The sequence below is a fragment of the Podarcis filfolensis genome, assembly GCF_964270895.1.
Source record: "Podarcis filfolensis genome assembly, chromosome: 11".
Taxonomy (NCBI): Eukaryota; Metazoa; Chordata; class Lepidosauria; order Squamata; family Lacertidae; genus Podarcis; species Podarcis filfolensis.
The window spans coordinates 46,138,193-46,161,217 of NC_139613.1; the positions used below are offsets into that span (position 1 = coordinate 46,138,193).

The 23,025-nt window shown below is 40.7% G+C and overlaps 1 protein-coding gene across 1 annotated transcript in view; it reads left to right on the forward strand.

The window, feature by feature from the left end:
* The window catches only part of SNX24 (sorting nexin 24), a 77,610-nt gene that overhangs the window by 49,088 nt on the left and 5,497 nt on the right, over nt 1-23,025 (forward strand). Inside the window, exons 4-5 of the mRNA XM_083577226.1 lie at nt 21,732-21,826; nt 22,558-22,590. Coding sequence (XP_083433352.1) covers nt 21,732-21,826; nt 22,558-22,590 — 128 coding nt within the window. The remainder of the gene's footprint in view (nt 1-21,731; nt 21,827-22,557; nt 22,591-23,025) is intronic.

Consider the following 23,025-nt stretch of genomic DNA (forward strand, 5'->3'; position numbering starts at 1 on the left):
GAGATGAGTGCTGCAACCCCAGAGTCATTCGCGACTGGACTTAACTGTCAGGCAACCTTTACCTTTAACTTTTTAAACAAATAGCAATAGCACTTGCTAAAGATGGTATGTCACTGCACCCAGGATCTAGGAATATCTGTTCAAAATCATAATTTTGTATTTATTAATTCATTTTTTGTTAAGACTTGCTACTTCTTTCTGTTTGCATTTCTGATTTTGTTTCTGGTAGAATTGCCTTGTTTTTACAGTCCATATGTGGTAGTAAAAAGCATTTTAATTCGTGGTTTCATCACCTTAGTAGGTATATGTGCATGAACTGTGAAGCTAGGTTTCTTGAGGGGTAGAAATGAACAGACATTCATCCTGGGAAGCATGAATGCAAATTTTATTTAACTTCATTTTTATCTATTTTAAAAGCAAACCACTGAAAACATCTATTAATCAAACAGAAAACCTACAAGAAATTATTCAGTATCCTTCGTCCTTTGAAACCCGATTAGTTTTGAATAATCACTGTTGTGCTGTGTTTATAAGGATCTCTAGAAAGGGCAGTATGATAAGTGTAAAGAGACAAAATGTTCTTTATCCTCATTAAAGATTGTGAACAGTGTGTTAAATAATATTAATGGCTAGGATTGTCAGTGTTTAACAGTACTTTCCTAGTACAAGTGATTTTATTGATCAATGCAGACTCAATGTAACGGGGCAGATTATGCTACTGATTTTATCGAAACCTTAACTAAGTTTGTTAGTGCACCACATATCTTTAAATAGATCTAGATGATGATGTAGATTAAGAAAAGCAGAACACCATCCATCTTTTTTTGATCTGTTAATAACTTAAATCCATCATTGTTGCAACCAGCTGTTTTTAGATTCTGTAGAGAGAGCGCACATTTCTCTGGTATTTGATATAGAATGCATCAATAAAAGTTTTTACCAGTGTTTATTCCCCCGTCCCAGTGCATTTGGTATATTTAACTGTATCTCTTCTAGAGATGGAAGACTCTCTTGTACTAATTATAGAAAACACCAATAATTATTATTTGTCTTACAGCACAGACATTTTAGAGTCTGGTGCAAGCCTTTGCTTGCAGGTTTTTTTTTTTAAAAAAATATCCATAGTTTACTGTTTATCGGATTGCAGATATTTCCATTCATTGTCCAATTTGTAGCCCATATTGCTATATACTTTTTAGAAACTATTGTAACATTTTAATGCAATATTTCTAAAGCCTTCTGATATATCCAAGTTCTCAGCTAGGTGCAGACTTGTCCTTCTGGAAATGGAAGGGCCTATTCTCTAGTGGAAAGGACCAAAACCTAATAGAAGCTCCCTGCTAGAAGAAGCGGAAAAGCAGATTTCCCACCAATTCTCCTTCTGCAGCCCTTATGTTACCTCCCATTCTCTTCCAGAGGACCCCACCCCTCTCCAAAACATCTGGTGTAGCTTTCTGGGGAATGTGTGTTTCCTGAGCTTGTGGGAACAAAATAGAATAGATACCTGCACTAAGGAGGCAGTTAAATGCCCCTTGGGATCTGCAGTACTGCGTGGCTATTTAGAAAAAAAGTTAATAAATAAGACTTTACTTAGAAAAAGCAGGAGACATTCTCTTTGTTATTGTTTTTTTGAGAGTTGGGTTACAGCTACATTTTAATTAATTTTGGATTTCCCAATTGATTTCTATGGACAACTCTTCCGTCAGTCCCTGGGGACATTTAAAAATAGATTCTATGTATGAAACAGGAAATGTCCTATCTGACAATGAGATGGCTTCTCTGTACTTTTTATATGTGTCTCTTCTTGTATCGCTTTTTACTCAATGTCTCTCTCTCTTTCTGCGGCATCCACTGGGTGAAGGAAGGGAAAGGAAGGATTGAAAAAGGACAATGTAGGAAGAGATGCACAGAGATAACAGCTCAGCTTCCACATGCCTCCTTGTCTTCTCTCTCAACCAGCTTCTCCTTTCTGCCTGCCAGCTGTCTCCCCTTCAGTTTCCCATTCATCACCAAACCTAGTAAAATCCGGGTAGAAAGTTTACAGTAGTGAGAAGTAAGGAAATGAAGAAAAAATTCAAAACAGTGGGGAAGTGAGGGAGAAAAGTATTGGTTTTACCAGTTGGCTTCTTAACTTCTTGCAATCAGCCTCTCCAGCCACGTAGTCACCCCCTGTGTAGGATACTCTGTTTTAAACCCCATCCCCCAGTTTGCTTTTTTGACTGCTCCCCAAAGGTCTATGACTACTGAGCATGCTCAGCCCTCATTGGGTTGTGTTAGGTTCACTTCCCTCCAACCCCATATCATTCACCTGAACATGCACTTACGTCCCTCTTGTTTCTTACTGGTCTTGTTTTTGCTACAGAGCTGCCAGCATGCTCAAACTGAGTTCAGCATTTGAAGGTGCGATATTACCAAAGTGTCAAGGTTATCTTTGTCCAGGGCCCTGGCTATAGCCCTTGCTGAAACTGGTGCTACGCCAAGGCACTGGATCTGAACAACATCTCCAGGCTATGAACTTGCTCTGTAAAAGTGAGATTGTTTCGTGGTGGTGATGGTTCTCATTGAAACATCATTGTCACTTCCATTGCTACATCTGGTTCTTACATAAAGGGAACAGTTCTGGTACCATTGTGATAGCATCACTCGTTCAAATCCATGACATGCCAGCAGTTTCATGTAGTTGTTAAGTAGCACTGAAAACAAAACAGAACCTCTGCAATACTGTAGAACAAGTTTCACAGTGTGAAACAACACTTTCCCATCACCATCTCTAACCTACCAGCCTAGTGGAAATGAAACCACTGCAGAATGATGCCCCCATCCTCAAATTCACCTTCACCGATGAAATCAAAAGCTGCTCAGATTGTTAGCATTGTCCTACTCGTGTAGGACCCCGGTAGAGACACATGCCTGACTGGCATGTTCTTTCCTTCCTGGTCAGTCGTTCCGGAGCTTCAAAAGCTTTCTCCAGCCCGAACATCACAGCAACTGATGCCAAGAGGCATTAGCACACTTACGAACAGCAGAGTATTAGCGGTTGGTGTAACAGACTCAATAGCTCAGCATTTTGGCTAATCTACTTTATTTACATATAATACACTCAGAGCATTCTGACTTAGCTCCTTCCTCTTTCTCATCAGACAGCAAAGAGAAAGAAACAAAGGACAATAATCCAACATCACGGAACACAGTGACACAAAACATCCTGTCTCCATCACTTCCCACACTGTGGAATGAAAACATACACCGTCATGTGATAGAAAACAATCCCATGACTGCAAACACAGAGCAAGAATCCTAACACAGATATCCAGGAAAAGCATCAGTTAAATGCCTTCGGTGTTTTTCCTAGCAGAAGTTATCTACTCAGGCTTCCCAATCGGTTTCTGTACCAAACCAGTTTGGAAACAGATCCAGATAATCAATTTTATTCAGTTAGCACTTAGGGCTGGAGAATGATGAGCTTTACACTTTAGTAGTGTAAAACAGCTACTTGATGGGAAATAAGCCCTAAGATTTCAAAAGCAGAAGCAATGTCATTCTAATTTAAAATAAAATTATTCCCTTGGTAAGTCTTATGTGACATGGGTTTTCTCATTCTTGACTGATCAGTGTCTGCTGAAAGTTTCTGTGAATCTCATTTGCTCTACAAGAATGATCTAAATATGCCATAGATTTGTTAATTCACTGTATGAATCCGCAGTCCTAAGCTGTGACTAACCCGCAAACCCTTTCACACTTGTTAAAACTATGTTCTGGGTGTTGATGCACCCAGGTCCTATTCTTGACAGGAGTATAGCAACAGGAAAAAGAGCACTACCCTTTTTTTCTCTCTTTTACATGCCCAGTCCCCAATGCCTCTTTTGCCTTGCACCTGGTTCTTGATCCTACAGGTGAAACTCTCAAAGTTTGCATAAACTAAAACAAGCATGAAGTAGACCCGGTGCTTTAATTTCATTAAACACCTTGTAACTGTTGAAGATTAATGTATATATCTCTTGCTAATTCTTTCCAATTACTTAGTTCATATAAATTCCCAGGCCTTGTTAATTATGCTGAAGTCAAGAGGTAATTTTTAACAGTATTTCCACAGCAGGGGAATTTTCCCAGCATAACCTTGCCCTCTAGTAGAAACTCTCAACAGATTAGGCTCTCTGACTAGAGTCCATTCATTTTCAGCTCAAGCCTAATTGCTGCCGACTGGCTGCCCACAGGTACCTGGCTATTGTACACATAAAGAATGCAGGTCCTTTCGAGAACAAATAAGGAAAGATTAATTGTTCCTTTTGTTTCATCCCAAGAGAAATGTGGGCCCTTAATCAAGAAAAATAATTTCTCCTGTTGATTTGGCTTATTTGGAGGGACACATAATTGTGGAAAAGAACAGGGTAGACATGCATTTTGCAAGGAATGTAGCCCTTGCGTTGCACAGGAGGCAAAGATAAAATGAAATAAATGTAAGACAATGCTGGAATTGATGGGGATGGCTCACATTTCTCATAGTAAGTAATTTGGCTGTTGGGCTTTTATTTGAACCAATATTGCCAGGTAGTATTGTCATTTGTTTTGTCTGCTGCTTTGGAAATCTAATCAAGGAGACAATAGTAGTGGGGGCGGGGAACACTTCTCCAAATTGTCCTTAATTGCTAGAACACAAAGTGAGCTAAACACTCTGGTGTTTCCAATTAAAGAATCTGTTTCAAGCAAGCACCATTAAATCTATCTTTCCCTGTCTGATAAATAAGCTATCAAAGACTGGAACAGATTAATTGAGAGCAATTAATTCAAGGCTTAGTAGAAAAGTCAGACAAAGCCAATGCTGTCAATGGCTACAAATTTGACATAAAATAAATTATTTCTTGGATTAGAAGCATTTTAGCCCTTGCTATCTCATTACCCTAGTCAGCAAAACACTCGAGAGACCTGGGTTCAATTTTCTGCTTCTCCAGTGTGTGCTTTGCATGAGCTTTGGGCAAACCACTTTGTTGACCATCCTCAGTAATGGTCTTCAGTGGCAGTATTACAGCAGAGGTAGTTTGAGGATTTCAACGTTTATCTGCTTGATATGATAATATAGGACAGCCTTCCCCCACCTGGTGCCTCCAGGTGTTTGGAACTACAGTTCTTATCATCCCTGACCATTGGCCATTGGCTGGCTGCGCTTGATGGGAATTGTAGTTCAAAACCTCTGAAGGGCATCAGGTTAGGGGAGGTTGTCGTCCTTACCATACACATCAGAGGAGTTATTTAGATATGCTGACAGAAAATGGAAAAGAATGTCTCGGACAAGAAATCACTAAAGGTTTTCTCACCCCCCTTTCTTTTTCAATATACATAGGGAGCCACGCTGATTTTAGTATATTATATGTCAGAGGTGGGGAACTCATTGCACTCCAGATGTCTTTGTACTACAAACAGAGATACCAACTTGTATAAAAAAAAATTGGGAGGAGGTAAGCTCCACCCTAAGGGATGCGGGTGGCGCTGTGGGTTAAACCAGAGAGCCTAGGACTTGCCAATCAGAAGGTCGGCGGTTCGAATCCCCGTGACAGGGTGAGCTCCCGTTGCTCAGTCCCTGCTCCTGCCAACCTAGCAGTTCAAAAGCACGTCAAAGTGCAAGTAGATAAATAGCTACCGCTCTGGCGGGAAGGTAAACGGCGTTTCTGTGCGCTGCTCTGGTTCGCCAGAAGTGGCTTAGTCATGCTGGCCACATGACCCAGAAGCTGTACGCCGGCTCCCTCAACCAGTAAAGCAAGATGAGCACCACAATCCCAGAGTCGGTCACGACTGGACCTAATGGTCAGGGGTCCCCCTTTACCTAAGCTCCACCCTACATAATCGATCACAAGATGCAGCGTGCGCACACCATTTAAATGGCAATGCTCATCAACTTTGGGTGCGGCCACCTCAAATATTTTATTGGGGGACCAAAGGGACCCCTCGGCCGCTAGGATTTGGCTCCTATGACTACAAATCCTATCATTCTTATTCTGGCAAGGGCTGATGGGGAGTTGTAGTCCAACAATATCTGGAGGAAGACTCTGAAGAAGTGTGCATGCACACAAAAGCTCATACCAATAACAAACTTAGTTGGTCTAAGGTGCTACTGGAAGGAATTTTTTATTTTTTTTATTTTGTTTCAACATCTGGAAGGCTACAGGTTCTCCATTTCTGTTATATGTGGGCATTCAATGTAGCTCTAATATTTATTTTGGGTACCATATATATTATGGTGTGTTTTTATATGTGTGTTTAATTGGATGAAATTATAGACCATAGGTCCATGAATAAATATTGGCCATAATAGCTAAATAAAGCATCCATGCTCATGATATTTACATAGCGTAAGCCGAGGCAAGTAACTGAGGGAGGTTGTCTCTTTTACATTCTGCTTGCGAGTAACCAGCCAGCAACATCTGACTGACTATTGCTGAAATCATAATGCTAGACTAAAAGAGCCCTTTGTGCAATTGATAAAGGTGAACTAACTTGGATATAGCAAGGCAGAAAAAAATACTAGATTGTTTCATCTCCTGTCCTGACTTTGAGATCAAATTCCATGCACATGATGCAGCAGATAAGTGCCAACCAAAAGCATCTAACTAATCTGAGAATGAAGTCCAGAGCCATAAATCACAAATCAGTGATCTCACATTACTTTTCTATTGTGAGTTGAGTAGCAGTGGCTTCACAGCTTTCTAAATAAGTGAAAAGCTTATTAAAATATCAATATTGACACATTATGCTTCTACAGGAGGCTTTTTATCATGCCTGGGGTTAAACTGTTGGAATATAGTGGTTACTCCTCATCCTATTTCAGCTCAAAGGCACAATCTGAAAACACCAACTGACTTTCCAACAAAGCTCTGTTCTGAAGCAATGAACTTGGACTCAGCATGTGGGAAGCTGGACCACGTCTGAGGTAATCAACGCCAGTTAGAATGATGGAGTGTTACCCATAGCCATGTACTATGGACAAACTGTCCAATGATATAGCATGGCATTTGTAGCAAATAAATTAACAGAATACTTAACTTATATATTCCCAAAGTAACAAGTGAACTCTGAGCTGCAATTTGGGGGGGGGGACGGACAAAAACGTGTTTACAAGATTTTCTGGTAACAAATGACAACATAGTACAGTGAAGTACTACAAAGAAAAAGTATATTATTGCCTATTTTACATGCACATTTCTTAGTGTTTTTAGAAGCATACATCACACAAATTAGCTAGTGAAGCATTCTGTTCAAGAAGTTCAACTCATAGACATAAAAATGCTTAAAATTAGACAACTCCAAAAACTCGTATCTGGGTTTTTTTTAAAAAAGACACACACACACACCGTTTGCCTTTATAAAACAGTAAGGCTCAGCTTACTTAAGTCTTTGCTTTGAACTGTATCTATATGTCCTGCTTTTCAACAAAATTTGTTGTGTTTCTGCTTACAACAGTAATAGTTGTAATAGTTATTATAGTGGCAATAGTTATTACCAACTGATTTCCAAGTATTCCCTTCTTGGGATATGAATATGTCCTGTTCAATTTATGCCATGATACAGTACCTCAGCTCAAATCATTGCAAGTAAAGGAAGCTTAAATATGATTTATCATTATGTCTGAATTAACAAACCATGGTTTTCAATTAGATAGTTAATCAGAAACCATGGTTTGAACTGGCAATCCATGGTTGATGCTAACTATGGTTTGGCATAAGATGAGATGGGGCCATCCTCTGTGCCTCCAGAATCTGCTACACCAGAGTGAATTTATGAAGCTGAGTGCTAAGATGATAGAAAAAGGAATCAGACAAGCAGTTCTAAACCATTGTTTGTGGTTTCATGTTTGAAAACTCAAAACTGTGGTTTGGCAGAGGGATAGAGAAAGTGGTGCCCTTCAGGTGCTGTTGGACTGAGCTCATTATCCCTGAATACTGCTCATGCTAGCAACCAGATGAATGCTACATTGAAGAACAATAAATCATAATTACTGAACAAAACCAGTATTGGCCTTCTAATTTCAACTCCAGTGAAATAGGAAGAGAAAGAGTCCAGATCATATGTATGCTTAGCATATACCAACCACGGAGCAAAAGCAAACGACTGTATAATCTGTCTAGTTTTCAAATTTTAAACTGCTTTTTATCTGTGGGCAGAAAATATTCAGTATGCGAAACTAGTTTTAATGTGAGAGGTTGACTCAATTAATCGTTAATTCCTCAATCAATTTTATGAAGCATATAAATACACAGTTTCCTTTCATTTATTTTGTTGAGCGCACACAGCATCTATATAATGAAGACTGGAATGATGTCAGAATAAAGCTGCAAGTCTCTGTAATACGCAGTTGTCAGGCTTCTACCATTTGTCATCAGTGCAGAAAGGGTTAGTAAGTGTTGAATGTCTGCCTTGTGTTGGCCTTTTAAATTGCCAATTTCATTTTCCCTGCCTTTATTAAGAAATCCCACACACGTGAATTAGGGAGGGACAAGTGTCAGGGAACAGGCACTACAATGAAGTACCTTTGATTGAGCAAGGATTACATTGCTCAGTTCCTTCTATAAAAACGTGTCATGTTTGCCACCCAAATAAATGCCTAGAGCGCATAAAACATGGAGCCAAGTGACCCCTAGGAGAAAAATCAATTGCAATTCATATTTCATATGCCTATAATTGCTAGTGAAGGCAGAGCAGCAATTCTTTATGGCGAAGGCTTCTCCATTGTTAGATGTTTCCTGTTTGATGACCGGGGTGGGGGTGGCTGTGGGGGAGTTTTCTGTGTCTGGTGTTTGAAGTATTCATTCCTTTCACATGGACTGAATTACTCCAATCTGTAACAACAGAAGTCAAGCTTTCTTATTATTGCTCACTGTTCGGTGTTTGAGCTGGAACACTGAACTGTAGACAAAAATACTTCATGCACAGCTATTCTGCTGGAAATGCCAACAAAAAAAAGAGACACCCAGGTTCTATAATCTGTGAAGTTATCAATTTGCTAGCATTTAAACCCTCAAACTGAGTCTTGTTTCTGAGTTTCTTTTCCTCAAGCAGGCAAAGAATCCTGTTCCTTTAAAAGCAGAATTTTGAAAGTGTCCTCCTTATTTCTTTTTTCTCCCTCCTTCCTTATTTCAGTCTGATTTTCTTTTTACAAGGCTGCTGTAGGATTCCTATCCCACTGTGGACTGAGATGTCATATGGATAGAGAAAATGCCGCTCACTTTATGGATTACTGTTAGGTCAACAAAACTTTGGCAGCATTGATTAACTTGACAGTGAGTACAGCAGTACATTTATCACTTATGGCTGTGCTGTAGAAAATCTAATAAGAGGCAAACAATTCCCTTTAGAGTAGTAACAGGTTCACTGTGGCTAACGGTGCATGCACTGGAAATTTCTGCCTTTAAATTATACTCTTGCTGCTAGTTGGATCATTGACTCAAAGCTACTACTGCACTTCTCCATGACCATGTTCTATATTATTCATTTGATCAAAATCGTATGGTTAAACTGAAGCTTGCGCTTGAGTCTATTTAAAACGAGGTGGCCTGTAGTTAAAAAGCATTAGATTAAGGTTCATGTTTTATGCGGTCAAATGACAGCGGGCTGCTGCAATTTGTAAGGCATGAGTAGTTGCCAAATGACTACATTCATGTGGAAGTATTGCAACTGATTATTAACCAATATTTCCTATAAATACAGTAAAGATTTTAAGAAGTCTGTTTTCTAGTAAGTAGATTTCATTGGAAGACGAAGTGCACAAGCAGCACATTTATGGGTATAAATATTATATATTATTTTGGATTGAACTGGATTTTCAAGACCAAGTGCTCAAAAGCCTCATTGAAGGCTTGTTTGAGGAGTTTAAAAAGTAGGGCAGTGTGCGCTGAGCCATAAAGGAAAAAACAGTATGGTTAACTCTGTTCACCTTCATTTTATACAAGTTAATTTACCCTCCTAAGTGTGGTTTGTATTACTATCATAGAATTCAATCCCCTCCCCCAAAAAAGAACCTACACAACTGCCATTAACTGCAATAGGTTTTGTCTCTGAACATCACTTGGACCTTTTATTGTTCTGCCTCATGTTACACATTCTCCTTTGTGACGTTTTCTGTGACTAGACTTGGACAATCTCTTTACACGCAATGAACACAAATGTAAATGCAGATCAGTGTTAGCACTGCAAAAGCCCTAGTCCGACAAGCTGTTTATGTTTATTCATGTTAATTAGCCATTTTAGATTGATACATAATTACTGGTAAAAGCATGAGGAGATTTTTATTTATTGTACTACCTACTTGAATTGGTAACATTTCCCAGTAGGCATTTGTATATATTGAAATATATGCTGCAAGTCCAAAGAAATATTGGAAATCTAGGAGCATCCGTTATAAATTTATCATATATCTTCTAGTAGATGGCTGAACGTTTTTTGTTTCGTAATATAATCATGAATATAATTTGTTTCATGAGATAAACTCACTTTTCTGTAATTGAATGCCATTGAACTCAATGGGAACTTCTCCCCAAACAGGCTTATTTAGGTTTCAGGTGCTCATGCTGAACTGAGTTTAGTTTAGCATAAGAACATACTGCTAGCTGGGTTGGAGTACGACAGGGAAAAGGGTTGCTTTGAAAACAAGTTCTAGCAACCCTAGCTTTACTTGAAGAAGCAGTTTTATTCCAAGACCTCTATCAAGCAGTGTAGTTTTCATTGTTGGACAAGAATAATTTTACTTGAATCAATTGCCAGGAGGCCTAATGCAGTAAGGCAGCTTGTGGTCTGACTGGAAGAGCACATAGTAAAGGAAAATCCCATCACAGCTTGATTTTTAGTAGAAAAACTGTATCTACCTGAAACTTTCTTGTATTCAGGGAACTGTGCAGTTAGAACAGTGAGTCCTCATTATTAATCCCTCTGTTTAGCATAAATAAAAGCTTTGGTTTTCTAAGCGAGCTTGTTTTTAGAAACAGCAAGAGGCACTTCCTTAAATTTGTGGATTTGTATAAAGCCAAGTGCTCCCCTCCACTCGCCTTCTTAAGAGTGGAGACCTGAATATTGATTAGCTATCACACTGGCATCAGAACTACTCTTAGGATTCAATTTTTTTGTTGTTTTGCATATTTTATTGATCAAAAGTGGTAAATGAGCATCAAGCGTGCAAGAAGACGATGAATTGTTTACTTGCATAAAATAACCTTTCAATAAGGGAAGATGCATTGCTCACACTTTTGGTGCTGTTCTGCTGCCCGAAGCAGATGGCATTCAGCTGCTATTGATTTGCTCCTATAGTTACAGAGCAGCACGTAACTAGGTGTGCTCATTGCTGGTGGGTTTTGGTGTGGTGTTGATTCCCACCCGCCACCCCCCTTCTTTGCATGTGTGCAAAAGGGAAGAAAACTGCACTCATTTTACAAAAGGAAATAATACATTGTAGTCTAATGTACTGATGGGAGCAGGGGGGAATGGAGTAAATATACAAGAGGGGAATGTCAAATCCCATGCCTTAAGCTTCTTGTTTCACTTAGCTTCATGATGCGGCTGGCTCTGGTGGCGATGCCCCAAAACCATTTCCGGGGCTAGTAATTACACCCTACATGAATGAGGGGGGAAAGGTATTTCTTGAGAATAGTGTTCAGAATTCCAGACTGTCCAATCTGACTTACTTTGTTGGGACTTACCTTCTCCAAACTCTCCTAGAAAGGGCTAGTGCAGTTCAACATACAGTGGTACCTCGGGTTAAGAACTTAATTTGTTCTGGAGGTCCGTTCTTAACCTGAAACTGTTCTTAACCTGAGGTACCACTTTAGCTAATGGGGCCTCCTGCTGCCGCTGCGCCGCCACATGATTTCTGTTCTCACCCTGAAGCAAAGTTCTTAACCTGAGGTACTGTTTCTGGGTTAGCAGAGTCTGTAGCCTGAAGCGTCTATAACCTGAAGCGTCTGTAACCCGAGGTACCAATGTACATGCTAAAACTGCTACTGCCTGACAGAGATCCCCTTCCTGCATCTTAAAATTATTATTATTAATAATAATAATAATAGTAATAGTAATAAAGTTATACCTCGGCCATCTGACTAGATTTCCCCAGCCACTCTGGGCGGCTCCCAACTGAATTTTAAAAACACAATATTGTACAGCATTGAACATTAAAAACTTCCCTAAACAGGGCTGCCTTCAGGTGTCTTCTAAAAGTAAGATAGTTGTTTATTTCCTTGACATCTGATGGGAAGGCATTCCACAGGGTAGGCGCCACCACCAAGAAGGCCCTCTGCCTGGTTCCCTGCAACCTCACTTCTCGCAGTGAGGGAACCACAAGAAGGCCCTCAGCACTGGACCTCAGTGTCCGGGCTGAATGATGGGGGTGGAGACCCTCCTTCAGGTAAACAGGACCGAGGCCATTTAGAGCCAATCCCAAATCAGAATCAGACTATTTCATATGGTCGGCACCATAAAAAGAATTCTACTGTGCTCAACTGGAATTCTGCACATCAGTTCTGAAACTGTGAACTATCTTATCATTGAAGACAAAGTAAAGGACTATAGTGGTTTTATCAGTAATGAAATGACATTCCATGCATTTAAGACAGAGGGAACTCCATTGAGGGTAGGTTGGAATATCCTAAATTTTGATGAATCAGCTTCTCCAACAGCAAATCACATATCTCCTGTAAGTCAACCCTGCGATCGCTAGAGGTTATTGCAGAAACAATGAAAAGATCTCTCCAAATAGCTGTGGAGTGCTGGCAAAACTACATCAATGTGACATTAATTTGACCCTTGCAAAATGTACAATATAAGCAGATGGAAGTTCTATGTTAGACAAACATCAGAATGCTTGGTGTATTTCACTTCTTGACGTAAGACAAGACATTGGGAAAGTTTGTTGAGGACTCTGGAGGCAGAAGTGGGGGTGCTTGCAAAGGATGGCTGAAGAGCTTCATAGCACGTAACCACTACAGGAGATGTTAAAGGGTACACATTCTCCTAGCTGAAGCTGTGATAATTTTACACTTCAAAAAATTCTGAGCCGGTTGTGACATCCCTTCTAAAATAGTCGAGGAGCTTCATTTTCTCTGTGACATGCCCTTGACCTTCAGCAGTGAAGATTTGACTTATGAAATGAGAAGTTAGTGCATATGTGGAATTTTCAGGGAAAACTGAATCAGGTGAGAGCATGGGGAAATGGCACAATACAGGTATTCCTGCCAAACGCACAATGGCAACCACAAGTTGTTTGCTTTGGTTGGATGTCCAGGTTTCTTCAGTCAGCAGAATTATGCATATCCAACTGCAAGACAACATGCCAAAAAAGGAGGGGACTCGTCCTGAAATTTAAAATGACTTCAGACAAGAGGTTCTGTACATAGGTGGAACATGAAAGCTATCTGACAACTATCTGACTTTTAGAAGACATCTGAAGGCAGCCCTGTTTGGGGAAGTTTTTAATGTTTGATGTTTTATTGTATTTTTAATATTTTGTTGGAAGCCGCCCAGAGTGGCTGGGGAAACCCAGTCAGATGGGCAAGGTTTAAATAAATTGTTGTTGTTGTTGTTGCTGTTGTTGTTTTACAAGATCTGCCTTTTGACACTTAACATAAATAAATATTTATGGAATTTCTAACCCATCCTTGTGCAAGTGGTCCCAACGTGGGAATACAGGGAAAAAGTGCATAAAACAACGTATATCAATTGAAATCTCATAAAAGATCCTATGTGGGTTGCTACAGTTCTTGCTCCCTTGGCATAAGTGAAAAGGAGTATCTTCACGAACCAAAGAAAAGTAATTTGAAAGCAGAACACTTGAAAGCAGACTTATAGTCAGGAACCATCTAACATAGACTGAACATTGGTTGATTAAATATTCCTTCTCCATACTCTAGGTGAGGTTTTTTTTTGTGTGTGTGTGTGTGTGTGCGCGCGCGCGCACATGCGCGTGTGTGTAAAAATCCTTATGTATCTTGTTACGTGAATCAGTGTCATGGAGCTGACAGGCATAGTAGGTTATTCACAGGTCCGGGAAAGAGAGAGATGCAAGGCTAACTTGCAGTTGGTTTCTTTATTAAGGAAAGAAAAAAATACAAGGAGGCGCATAAAGGCAAACTCCTCTAATGAAGCAGTTGTTTGAACTGGCGTGCAGCCCCTCATGCGCTCTCTAGCCTTCTGAGTCAGGGCTCCTCCCTCTGTCACCATCATCTGCTATGGTGACCCCCAGGGGCCTCCCTCCATGCCTGCCTGGCTTGGTGATCAGCATCATGTAACATTTGTCATGTTCTAGAAGTAAATGGGACCAGAGAGCCGTCTGCAGAGAAGCTGTCAAGAGTGAATCTGTGGGAGAGCTGTGGGGCCTGGCTCCCCTCTGTCAGCGCCTGCATCCAAACTGGTAACCTCATCACCCTGCCCTGTGCTGGGCCACCTGCCTGCTTCTGCCTCTTCGTGATCCCTCAAGCTCCCTGCTTCTAGTACCTCTCAGCTTGTCCCCTCCTATGAGGTGTGGTTGGTGTCCCACTACCAGGCTTCAGGATCTAAGTCATCTTCTTCTCTGCCTTCCCAGGGAGGCTCTTGGGTGGGTTGCTTCCACCACTCTTTCTCATCCAGCCAGTCCCTAACAATCATTTGATATGGTTTTATTGCACTTGTGTGTGTAAACAGCTTCAGGATCTTTGGATAGTAAAGTGGTCTATAAATGGAAATAATGAATAAAGTCTCGTTGCAGTTTCTTTGCACAACCATTGGATGCAACCCATTGTGTTAGGAGCTGGACTCATGCTAACTTTTGTAAGATGTGAAATATGATTTGTGTATTGGCTGGTCATAGCAGAAATGCAGCACATGACCTTTCTCTTACAAGCTTTCTCCTATCCAAGCCACTGAACGGGTTCAAGAGAAGAAGACACAGAGAAACATGCACATCCTAATTCAACTTTTCAGCTTCACTCCGCATGGTTTTCCATGTGCCGTTCAATTTGACCATTGGCATTTAAATGTAGTAGTTTTATATCAGTTATATTCATTTTTTGGCTGGGGAGCATTTCATTAACCTATGGGCATTCTGGCTCACTTCCTAAATTGTGACCTATGCAGGTATGAATGTGACTACTGTTGACTCCTAACAGCATCTTTTAATGCTGTTTTTTGAACACATACTTCACATTACTGTGACAATGTTGTAGAGGGGAAATAAGATACAAATTAGGAAGACAGGTTTTCTATTTCTTTTTTTTAAAAAGACAACCAAAACATTGGAACCTACTTGGGAACCTTCTTAGTTTCCCCCCGTCCCCCACCAGTATATAATGTTCTTTTGCCAACTTTTTATCATTGTTAGTGCTCTTTAAGCGACTGTTGGAGACAAGGCAAACAGAGGAATATATACTACAAAGTGTTCTATAAAGACCGTGGGTTTAAGTCCCAGTGGAGGCAGACGCTCCAGTCTACTTACTGTAGCTAGGATTTATTGATTTTTATTTTTTTTTCCTTCCCCCATTTTTAGCTGCACCACTGAATTGGATATTGCAAAGCATCTCTCCCTGTGAAGAGAGGAAAAACTGTCATGAACTTTTTCACCCTAACAATAGGGCATTTCAGACTGAAATCTCGCACAAAGGATTTAAACCTACAGGAACACAGCCTACCACATACCATGCTGAGTCTCCTGGCCAGAAGATAGTTGTGGTCTTGAAGAACTAGGTTGGATGATTGGTGGCTTGCGGGGTGGGGAGTGTCCTGAATTTTTAGAGCTGTTTTGTGTGTTAAAAGGGGGGGGGGAATCAATCTTTGAAAACAATGCAGTCCTCCAGTGTGCTCTCGGAAGGTTAGCGAAATGGTCTTGTCCAAGTTTCTAGCAAGCTGTTCAGTTACTGTTATAATTGGCTGATGAGTAGGTCTGGACCTAACTAGAATGCCAGGGTTCGATTTCAAAGTGTCCTCTGTGAAGATGTGTCACCATTTATGCTGGCTTTAGTGACAATTTTTTAAAAAGGAAACTCATGGGAAATCATTATGCTGTTTATATGTCTCCCATCCTGGAAAGCATTATCCTGTGATATTTTAGCACTGTTTTCTACTGCGTGATGGCATCTACCTAAGGTTAAGGCAGAACAAGTCCCTGTGCAATTTTTTGACTATATTTTACTTACCAGAGGAGAAAAGATAACTGACAATTAAGAATTGGGGATGTCACTGAGAGAACATGAGCAACTAGCCAATAACATCCTCTGGGATAATGCTTTTCTTACGAGGCTGAGAAGGTAGAAGAACAGGGGTTTTAGGGGTTTTGTTACATAATATACCAAAAAAAAAAGAAAACCCACTTTTGGTAAACATTTCTAGAAGAGAACTTCTTAAATAGCCTTCAAAATGGTTAGTGAAAAGTGACAATGATTAATACACTCTTGATTAAATTTTCAGCTCAACTACAATTTGATCTCCTACGATCACTTTATACCTGTACCCCCAGGTAATGTAAGAAATGTTTCTATGTCACGAAACTTTATCTGGATTATTTTACCCCTTTACTCCAGCTACAGAAAGTGGAATTTAGATGTTATTTTGGAGATATAATTTCAGACACTGCATACGGCAGGAAAAGCAGTTCAGAACATCAGGTGGGCAGGGCTCGTTGCAGTAGTTTCCACACTAGTGTGCCAAAAATAAGCCATCATGTTGGATAAATCTGCCACACTAAGCTTATCAGAGTGGGGAAGCCCATGCAACATGGACTTCCCCTCTCTTCAACTAAACAGACGCATCATTCTTTGGAATGGAATAAGAATGCACCAGATTTCCTTGCCAAACCCTGGCAGAAAGCACAGTCCATATTTGGGTCCATACTGGGCAGAGGGCAGGGTGAAAATGCAAGAAGTCTCTTTCTAAAGCATCCTAAATTATTATTTGTCCCTGGTTTAAGATTCTGGTTAACCAAATGACATTATGTCAGATTTCTCCATTTGGAATTTATGGGAAAATCTCATTCAAACAAATGAGATTGCAGGATGGGGAGGAGGGCTAGGAATACGTGGGCTCAGCACCCATTCCTGGCTTGCTAAAGCATAGCTGTGCAAGCCAGGACTGTTATGTATGGGTCAGCTCAATGTATTCCACAGTCGCAAGGAGGTTTTAAGCAAAACAACTGTGTCCCAAGTATCAACAGCTTGGGAAAAACTAGGTCTCCCATGTTACAGGTGGCATACAGATTGTGAGTGACATATCCGTAGAATGAGTTAACCCATTTCTCTTGCTCATAATCCCTCTAGGTCATGCCATGCCAATTGCATTAAACTGCCATGAATAGACATAATTTAATTCCATACCAAACTGTGAGTTGTACACATATAACTTAGATAGACCTTTAATGAAAAATCTTGGGTGCAAATGTGCAAAAGTATGTTCTTTGAAACTTGGAGCAGCAACTAACTTTTTAGACAGTTGGCATGTTCCTGCTTGAGCCACCATCTGATATGGGGTGGGGAGGATTTGACTGCTTGCTGTCATGTGACTAAAACTGGCTGTGAGCTGATGGTATATGGATGGAACACCCTGAAACATTCCCAGCCTTCTCAGACTCTCTCAGGAAATGACAGAGACATTTACATTTGATTTATCTTCATAGAGAGCTAATGGCTGTGTTCAGACATAACACAAAACTATGCATTAACCTTACATAAGCAAGCACTGTGTTTGTGAGCTCACTCCCCTCCTTTTTCAGCAGAGCTGTAAGAAAATCAACAATGTTTGTTTCCCTTTCCACTGGACTGGCCCTATCATGAGCCCTGTGGTTCAGGTGGCAGGTAGGGAGGGGTGATAGATTGTGCTCCATCTTTCCATTTGCCACCTGCGGTGTTGGCCACTGCCCCTGTTCACTGCTGCCATTCCTTCCTGCTTGACCACTGCCGCTACTTCTTCCTTCAGGGCTGCCTTCAGATGTCTTCTAAAAGTCAGATAGTTGTTTATTTCCTGGACATCTGATGGGAGGGCATTCCACAGGGCAGGTGCCACTACCGAGAAGGCCCTCTGCCTGGTTCCCTGTAACTTCACTTCTCGCAGCGAGGGAACCGCCAGAAGGCCCTCAGAGCTGGACCTCAGTGTCCGGGCTGAATGATGGGGGTGGAGATGCTCTTTCAGGTATAAACTATTCCCTTACAACTAGTGGTGGGAGAGGGAGGAGGAAGAGGGTAGGAAGAGAGGCTGAGCTCATCTCAAGTTTTGCAACATCTTGCACCAGCCATGGTTTTCAACTACAATGGTACCTCGGGTTACATATGCTTCAGGTTACAGACTCTGCTAACCCAGAAATAGTACCTCGGGTTAAGAACTTTGCTTCAGGATGAGAACAGAAATCATGCTCCAGAGGCGCGGCGGCAGCAGGAGGCCCCATTAGCTAAAGTGGTGCTTCAGGTTAAGAACAGTTTCAGGTTAAGAATGGACCTCCGGAACAAATTAAGTACTTAACCCGTGGTGCCACTGTAATCTCTGATTTCAGCTAATTAACCTCTGGCTTCAGACTGGCTCCCCCTCCTAAACCATAGTTACGATGAACTTTTGTCCAAAGTCTATAGAAAGCAAAGGGATCAACTTTGTATCCCACATGGGTTCCAGCAGACTTAAACAGCCTACAGCAGTTTTCCCAACCTGGTGCCTTGTGAATGTTTTGAGCTACAACTCCCATCATCCCTGGCCACACTGACAGTCTAAAACATCTGCAGCACAACTGGCTTGAAATGCTGCTGTAGACCGTTAAAGTATACTGTAGGCTGAGTCTAAACTAGACTAAGCTTTATTTGCCTGCATTAAAAATTGGATTTTGTTGCCTGCAAAGCTTTCTCGATACTTTCTCTCGGTATCTAGATCAGTGACTATTAGCAGTTTCTTTTCTTTGTGATAACGTGTATTGTTATGCAGTTCACATACCCTTTGACTTGCATCTCCCTTCACCTCTCCTCCCATGCTGAGCAAGATGAATTTTGTAGCAGCAGAGTGCTGATTTTACAAAATGCAAATGAAAGACACATTTAATGCAGAATTCTCATTTAAAGATGAACTGGAAGGCTTTTCACCTGCCAGAATTCCAAGGTTTATGTCTTATCTGTAAAAAAACCCCTGATGTAACCATGGAGATCTACTTTAGTGTTGTCTGCCTCCTTCACAGTGGTTGGCTGCTGACAGACTTCCATGTGGCTAAAAGCCCCAGATTGTCCCCATAGTGGCGGTTCGATTTTATGACATGTGTCTTAATAATAATAATAATAATAATAATAATAATAATAATAATAATATATTATTTGTACCCCGCCCATCTGGCTGGGTTTCCCCAGCCACTCTGGGCGGCTTCCACAAATACAAAAAATACACTAATATGTCATACATTAAAAACTTCCCTGAACAGGGCTGCCTTAAGATGTCTTCTGAATGTCAGATAGTTGTTTATCTCTTTGACATCTGATGGGAGGGCGTTCCACAGGGCGGGAGCCACTACCGAGAAGGCCCTCTACGTGGTTCCCTGCAGCTTTGCTTCTCGCAATGAGGGAACCGCCAGAAGGCCCTCGGTGCTGGACCTCAGCGTCTGGGCAGAATGATGGGGGTGAAGATGCTCCTTCAGGTATACTGGGCCGAAGCCGTTTAGGGCTTTAAAGGTCAACACCAACACTTTGAATTGCGCTCGGAAACGTACTGGGAGCCAATGTAGGTCTTTCATGACTGATGTTATGTGGTCTCAGCGGCTGCCCCCAGTCACCAGTCTAGCTGCTGCATTCTGGATTAGTTGTAGTTTCCGGGTCACCTTCAAAGGTAGCCCCACGTAGAGCGCGTTGTAGTAGTCCAAGTGGGTCTACTTTAGTGACCAGTTGGCAGTCAAGTGGTAAACCATTGTAGAGTTCCTGAAGAATGCTCATCTATAGCTTCCATCTCCTTCGCTTCCCGCCATCTTGATGTTATAAATGCTCACATGCTCGATATTATCTGTTCCTTCTGGAATAGTAGAAATATCCTGGGTTTAAAGGAGATGGCTGAGGTCATAAATCAAACTACAGTAGTGTGGATTTTAGCTTGGATATACCTTTCTCCTCTTCCTTTGCAGCACACTGTGAACTAAATAATGCCAGGAGAAATTAGCAAACGTTAGAGGCTCATTTGCTGTGGGATTGGAACAAATGATCTTATGGCCCTTCTGCGTTCTTATTATGCACTATTCTGTGAGCAGTCGCATTAAGTATATTAGACAATACTGGCTTCTGCCTTTGTCAGCCAAGATCAATGTGAGGCATTTTTTAATATGAAAACTTTTTTTAAAAATCTGGTTTCCTTTTCATTACCTTGGATAAATGGGATTAACTGGGGTTTTTTATTTATTTAAGGTTTCAAGGATCGGGTCTTTTCTCCTGTGGAAATATGCTTTTCATTATGTAGGCATTTGTGTGTAATCTTATCTAGAAAACACAAGAAACTCATCCTCTAGGGTGATGGATGTTTTAAAGCATTTATGGTGGTGGTGGCAGTAGGAGTATTATACTATCTTTCTTCCAACAAGCTATTGGAGGTTTTCCATTTTATCTCCATAACCCTAAAAGGGATCACCTTGTGTGCTTCTTCACCAAGCAGGATTTGAACTCAGGTCTATCTGATCAAAATCTAGCCCTCAGTCCACTACAATTTATTTCTTCCTTCTCTTGGCTTGTCATAGGAGCCAGCTTCTAAGATAAATAAAATAAAATATTTGAGCGGGCCTGCCCCCTTCTCCTAAATTTATGGGCATTGGCATTCAAATGGTGTGCATGGACCACATCATGTGATCGATTAGACGGGGCTTACCTGCCCCCCCATATTTTATTTAAATTGGCACCCCGTGGTTTATTTCACGTTGGAAGAAAAGAGTAACTTCTGATTACATCATTAGGATTCCTGACTCTGAATTATGTATTGTTTTCATAGCAGGACTCTTTAATAGTGTGGGTTAAACCACAGAGCCTAGGACTTGCCAATCAGAAGATCGGTGGTTTGAATCCCCACGACGGGGTGAGCTCCCATTGCTCGGTCTCTGCTCCTGCCCACCTAGCAGTTCGAAATCACGTCAAAGTGCAAGTAGATAAATAGGTACCGCTCCGGCGGGAAGGTAAACGGCATTTCCGTGCGCTGCTCTGGTTTGCCAGAAGTGGCTTAGTCATGCTGGCCACATGACCTGGAAGCTGTATGCTGGCTCCCTCGGCCAATAAAGCGAGTTGAGTCGGCCACGAGTGGACCTAATGGTCAGGGGTCCCTTTACCTTTTTTACTCCGATAAAAGCTTCCTATTTTGTATTAAATCTATTGAAAATTAACAGTTTTCTAATAAATGATAGATCCCCCCTTGAATGGTTGTTTGTGGTAAAAGATAAGCATTTCTCTTCTAGTACTTTTGAGTGTCACACACTCAGTGTCCCTCCGTTACAAAACTTTTGCCAGATCACGATCATTCTACCGATGAACCAGTGCATTGTAAGCTGATCTGTCAAGCCAAACACTTGCCTTAGCTTGTTAACATGCTCTAAATCTTTCATTAATGAAATCAGCTAGACCTCCAGACACTCAGAAGACTTCCTCGGCTCTGCTACCATGATGGATGAGATGCTAGAAATTGAGTGGCTGCAGCTCTTGGAGGTGTCATTTCAAAGGAGGAAGAAAACAATATTTATTTCTATGAAAGGAATAGAAAGATTCTATTTAACGTATGCATTATCTTGATCGGAATTTTCTTTGTTACAGAGTATTATTTTAGAAAATGAAGAGCTTCCCAAATTTTTCCTCGACTTCCTCAGCATCCGTCATTTTCCTTCTCTCCCCAAAGCAGAAAGCTGTGGGTAAGGCTTTTTCTTAGAAATCTCAAAATACAGCGTACAAGTCCCCACTGTAGAACTAGTTCTACACTCTGGTACAACTCCACTGTCTGAAAATGGTCACTGCTATTTTACAAAATGAGTTTCATGTTATGGTTGCACTTGTGTTTGATTTAAAAAAAACAATTCAGCACTTGAGTGGCTGTTCCATAGATGAAACATGGAAACAAGTGAAACTTGTATTTGTTTATTGTCTTGCCTGCGACAGAGCATTTGACTTAATAGAAGAGAATAAGAAACTCTTAACATCAGAGTTTGGATTACCCCAAATTGCGTTTTGGGGTCTTCCCGAGTTCCTAATTATATGCTGTTTAAAATGGGACAACTGCACAAGCCACAGTGCATGATGTCTGCAGCAGGATGCAATGAAATAAAGAAAGAATTTTGGACAACCGGCTGGCAGGGAGCTTTATTGTTAAGATAGCATAAAAGACCATTAACATTATAATGGCACTGCTTTGTATCCTCAAAGAAGATTCATTGAAATGAATGGGTTTGACCAACTTAGGTCCATTAATTTAAATGGTTCTACTCTGGGTATAACTTAGTTGCATGCAACCCACTGACTAGGGAAAAAAAATACCTTGTTATTACTGTTGCTTTTGTTTAATGAGGATCTTTTCTTAAGAATGTAACGCTTGGGGGTTTCAGGTATGTCCAGTGTAACCTATTTTGTATGTATTATAATATTTCAGCTCTTTTGAAGAAATAGAATCTGAAGAATCAAGGTAAGCTGTTGCGACTTCAGTTTCCAATTGAGAAATATATTGTTCATATTTTAAAATGTGAGATCAATAGAATAATTGAGCATGTTTTAAAAACCATATTTTAACACCCATTAAAAAGCTTTCTGTGGGTACATGTTATCTGCTGTTTCTTGCATTAATAAAACTTTTAACTGGTCCAATGTGATTAAAAGTAAAATTATGCAATCTTAAACTGACCGAATACTGAAAGGCAGTCTAGCAGGTAAAACAAATGAATGCTGAAGTGTTAAAAATAAAAAGTCATTGTGAGTTGTTGACATCTACAGTATTCAACTCCTCACTTTAGAATTGGATCATTCCAGCATGTGTGTTTTTTAGGACAGGATTACTAGGTTTGATTGCTGGGGAGTAAGTCCCATTGAACTCATTTGATTTGCTTCTGAATAAATATGCTTA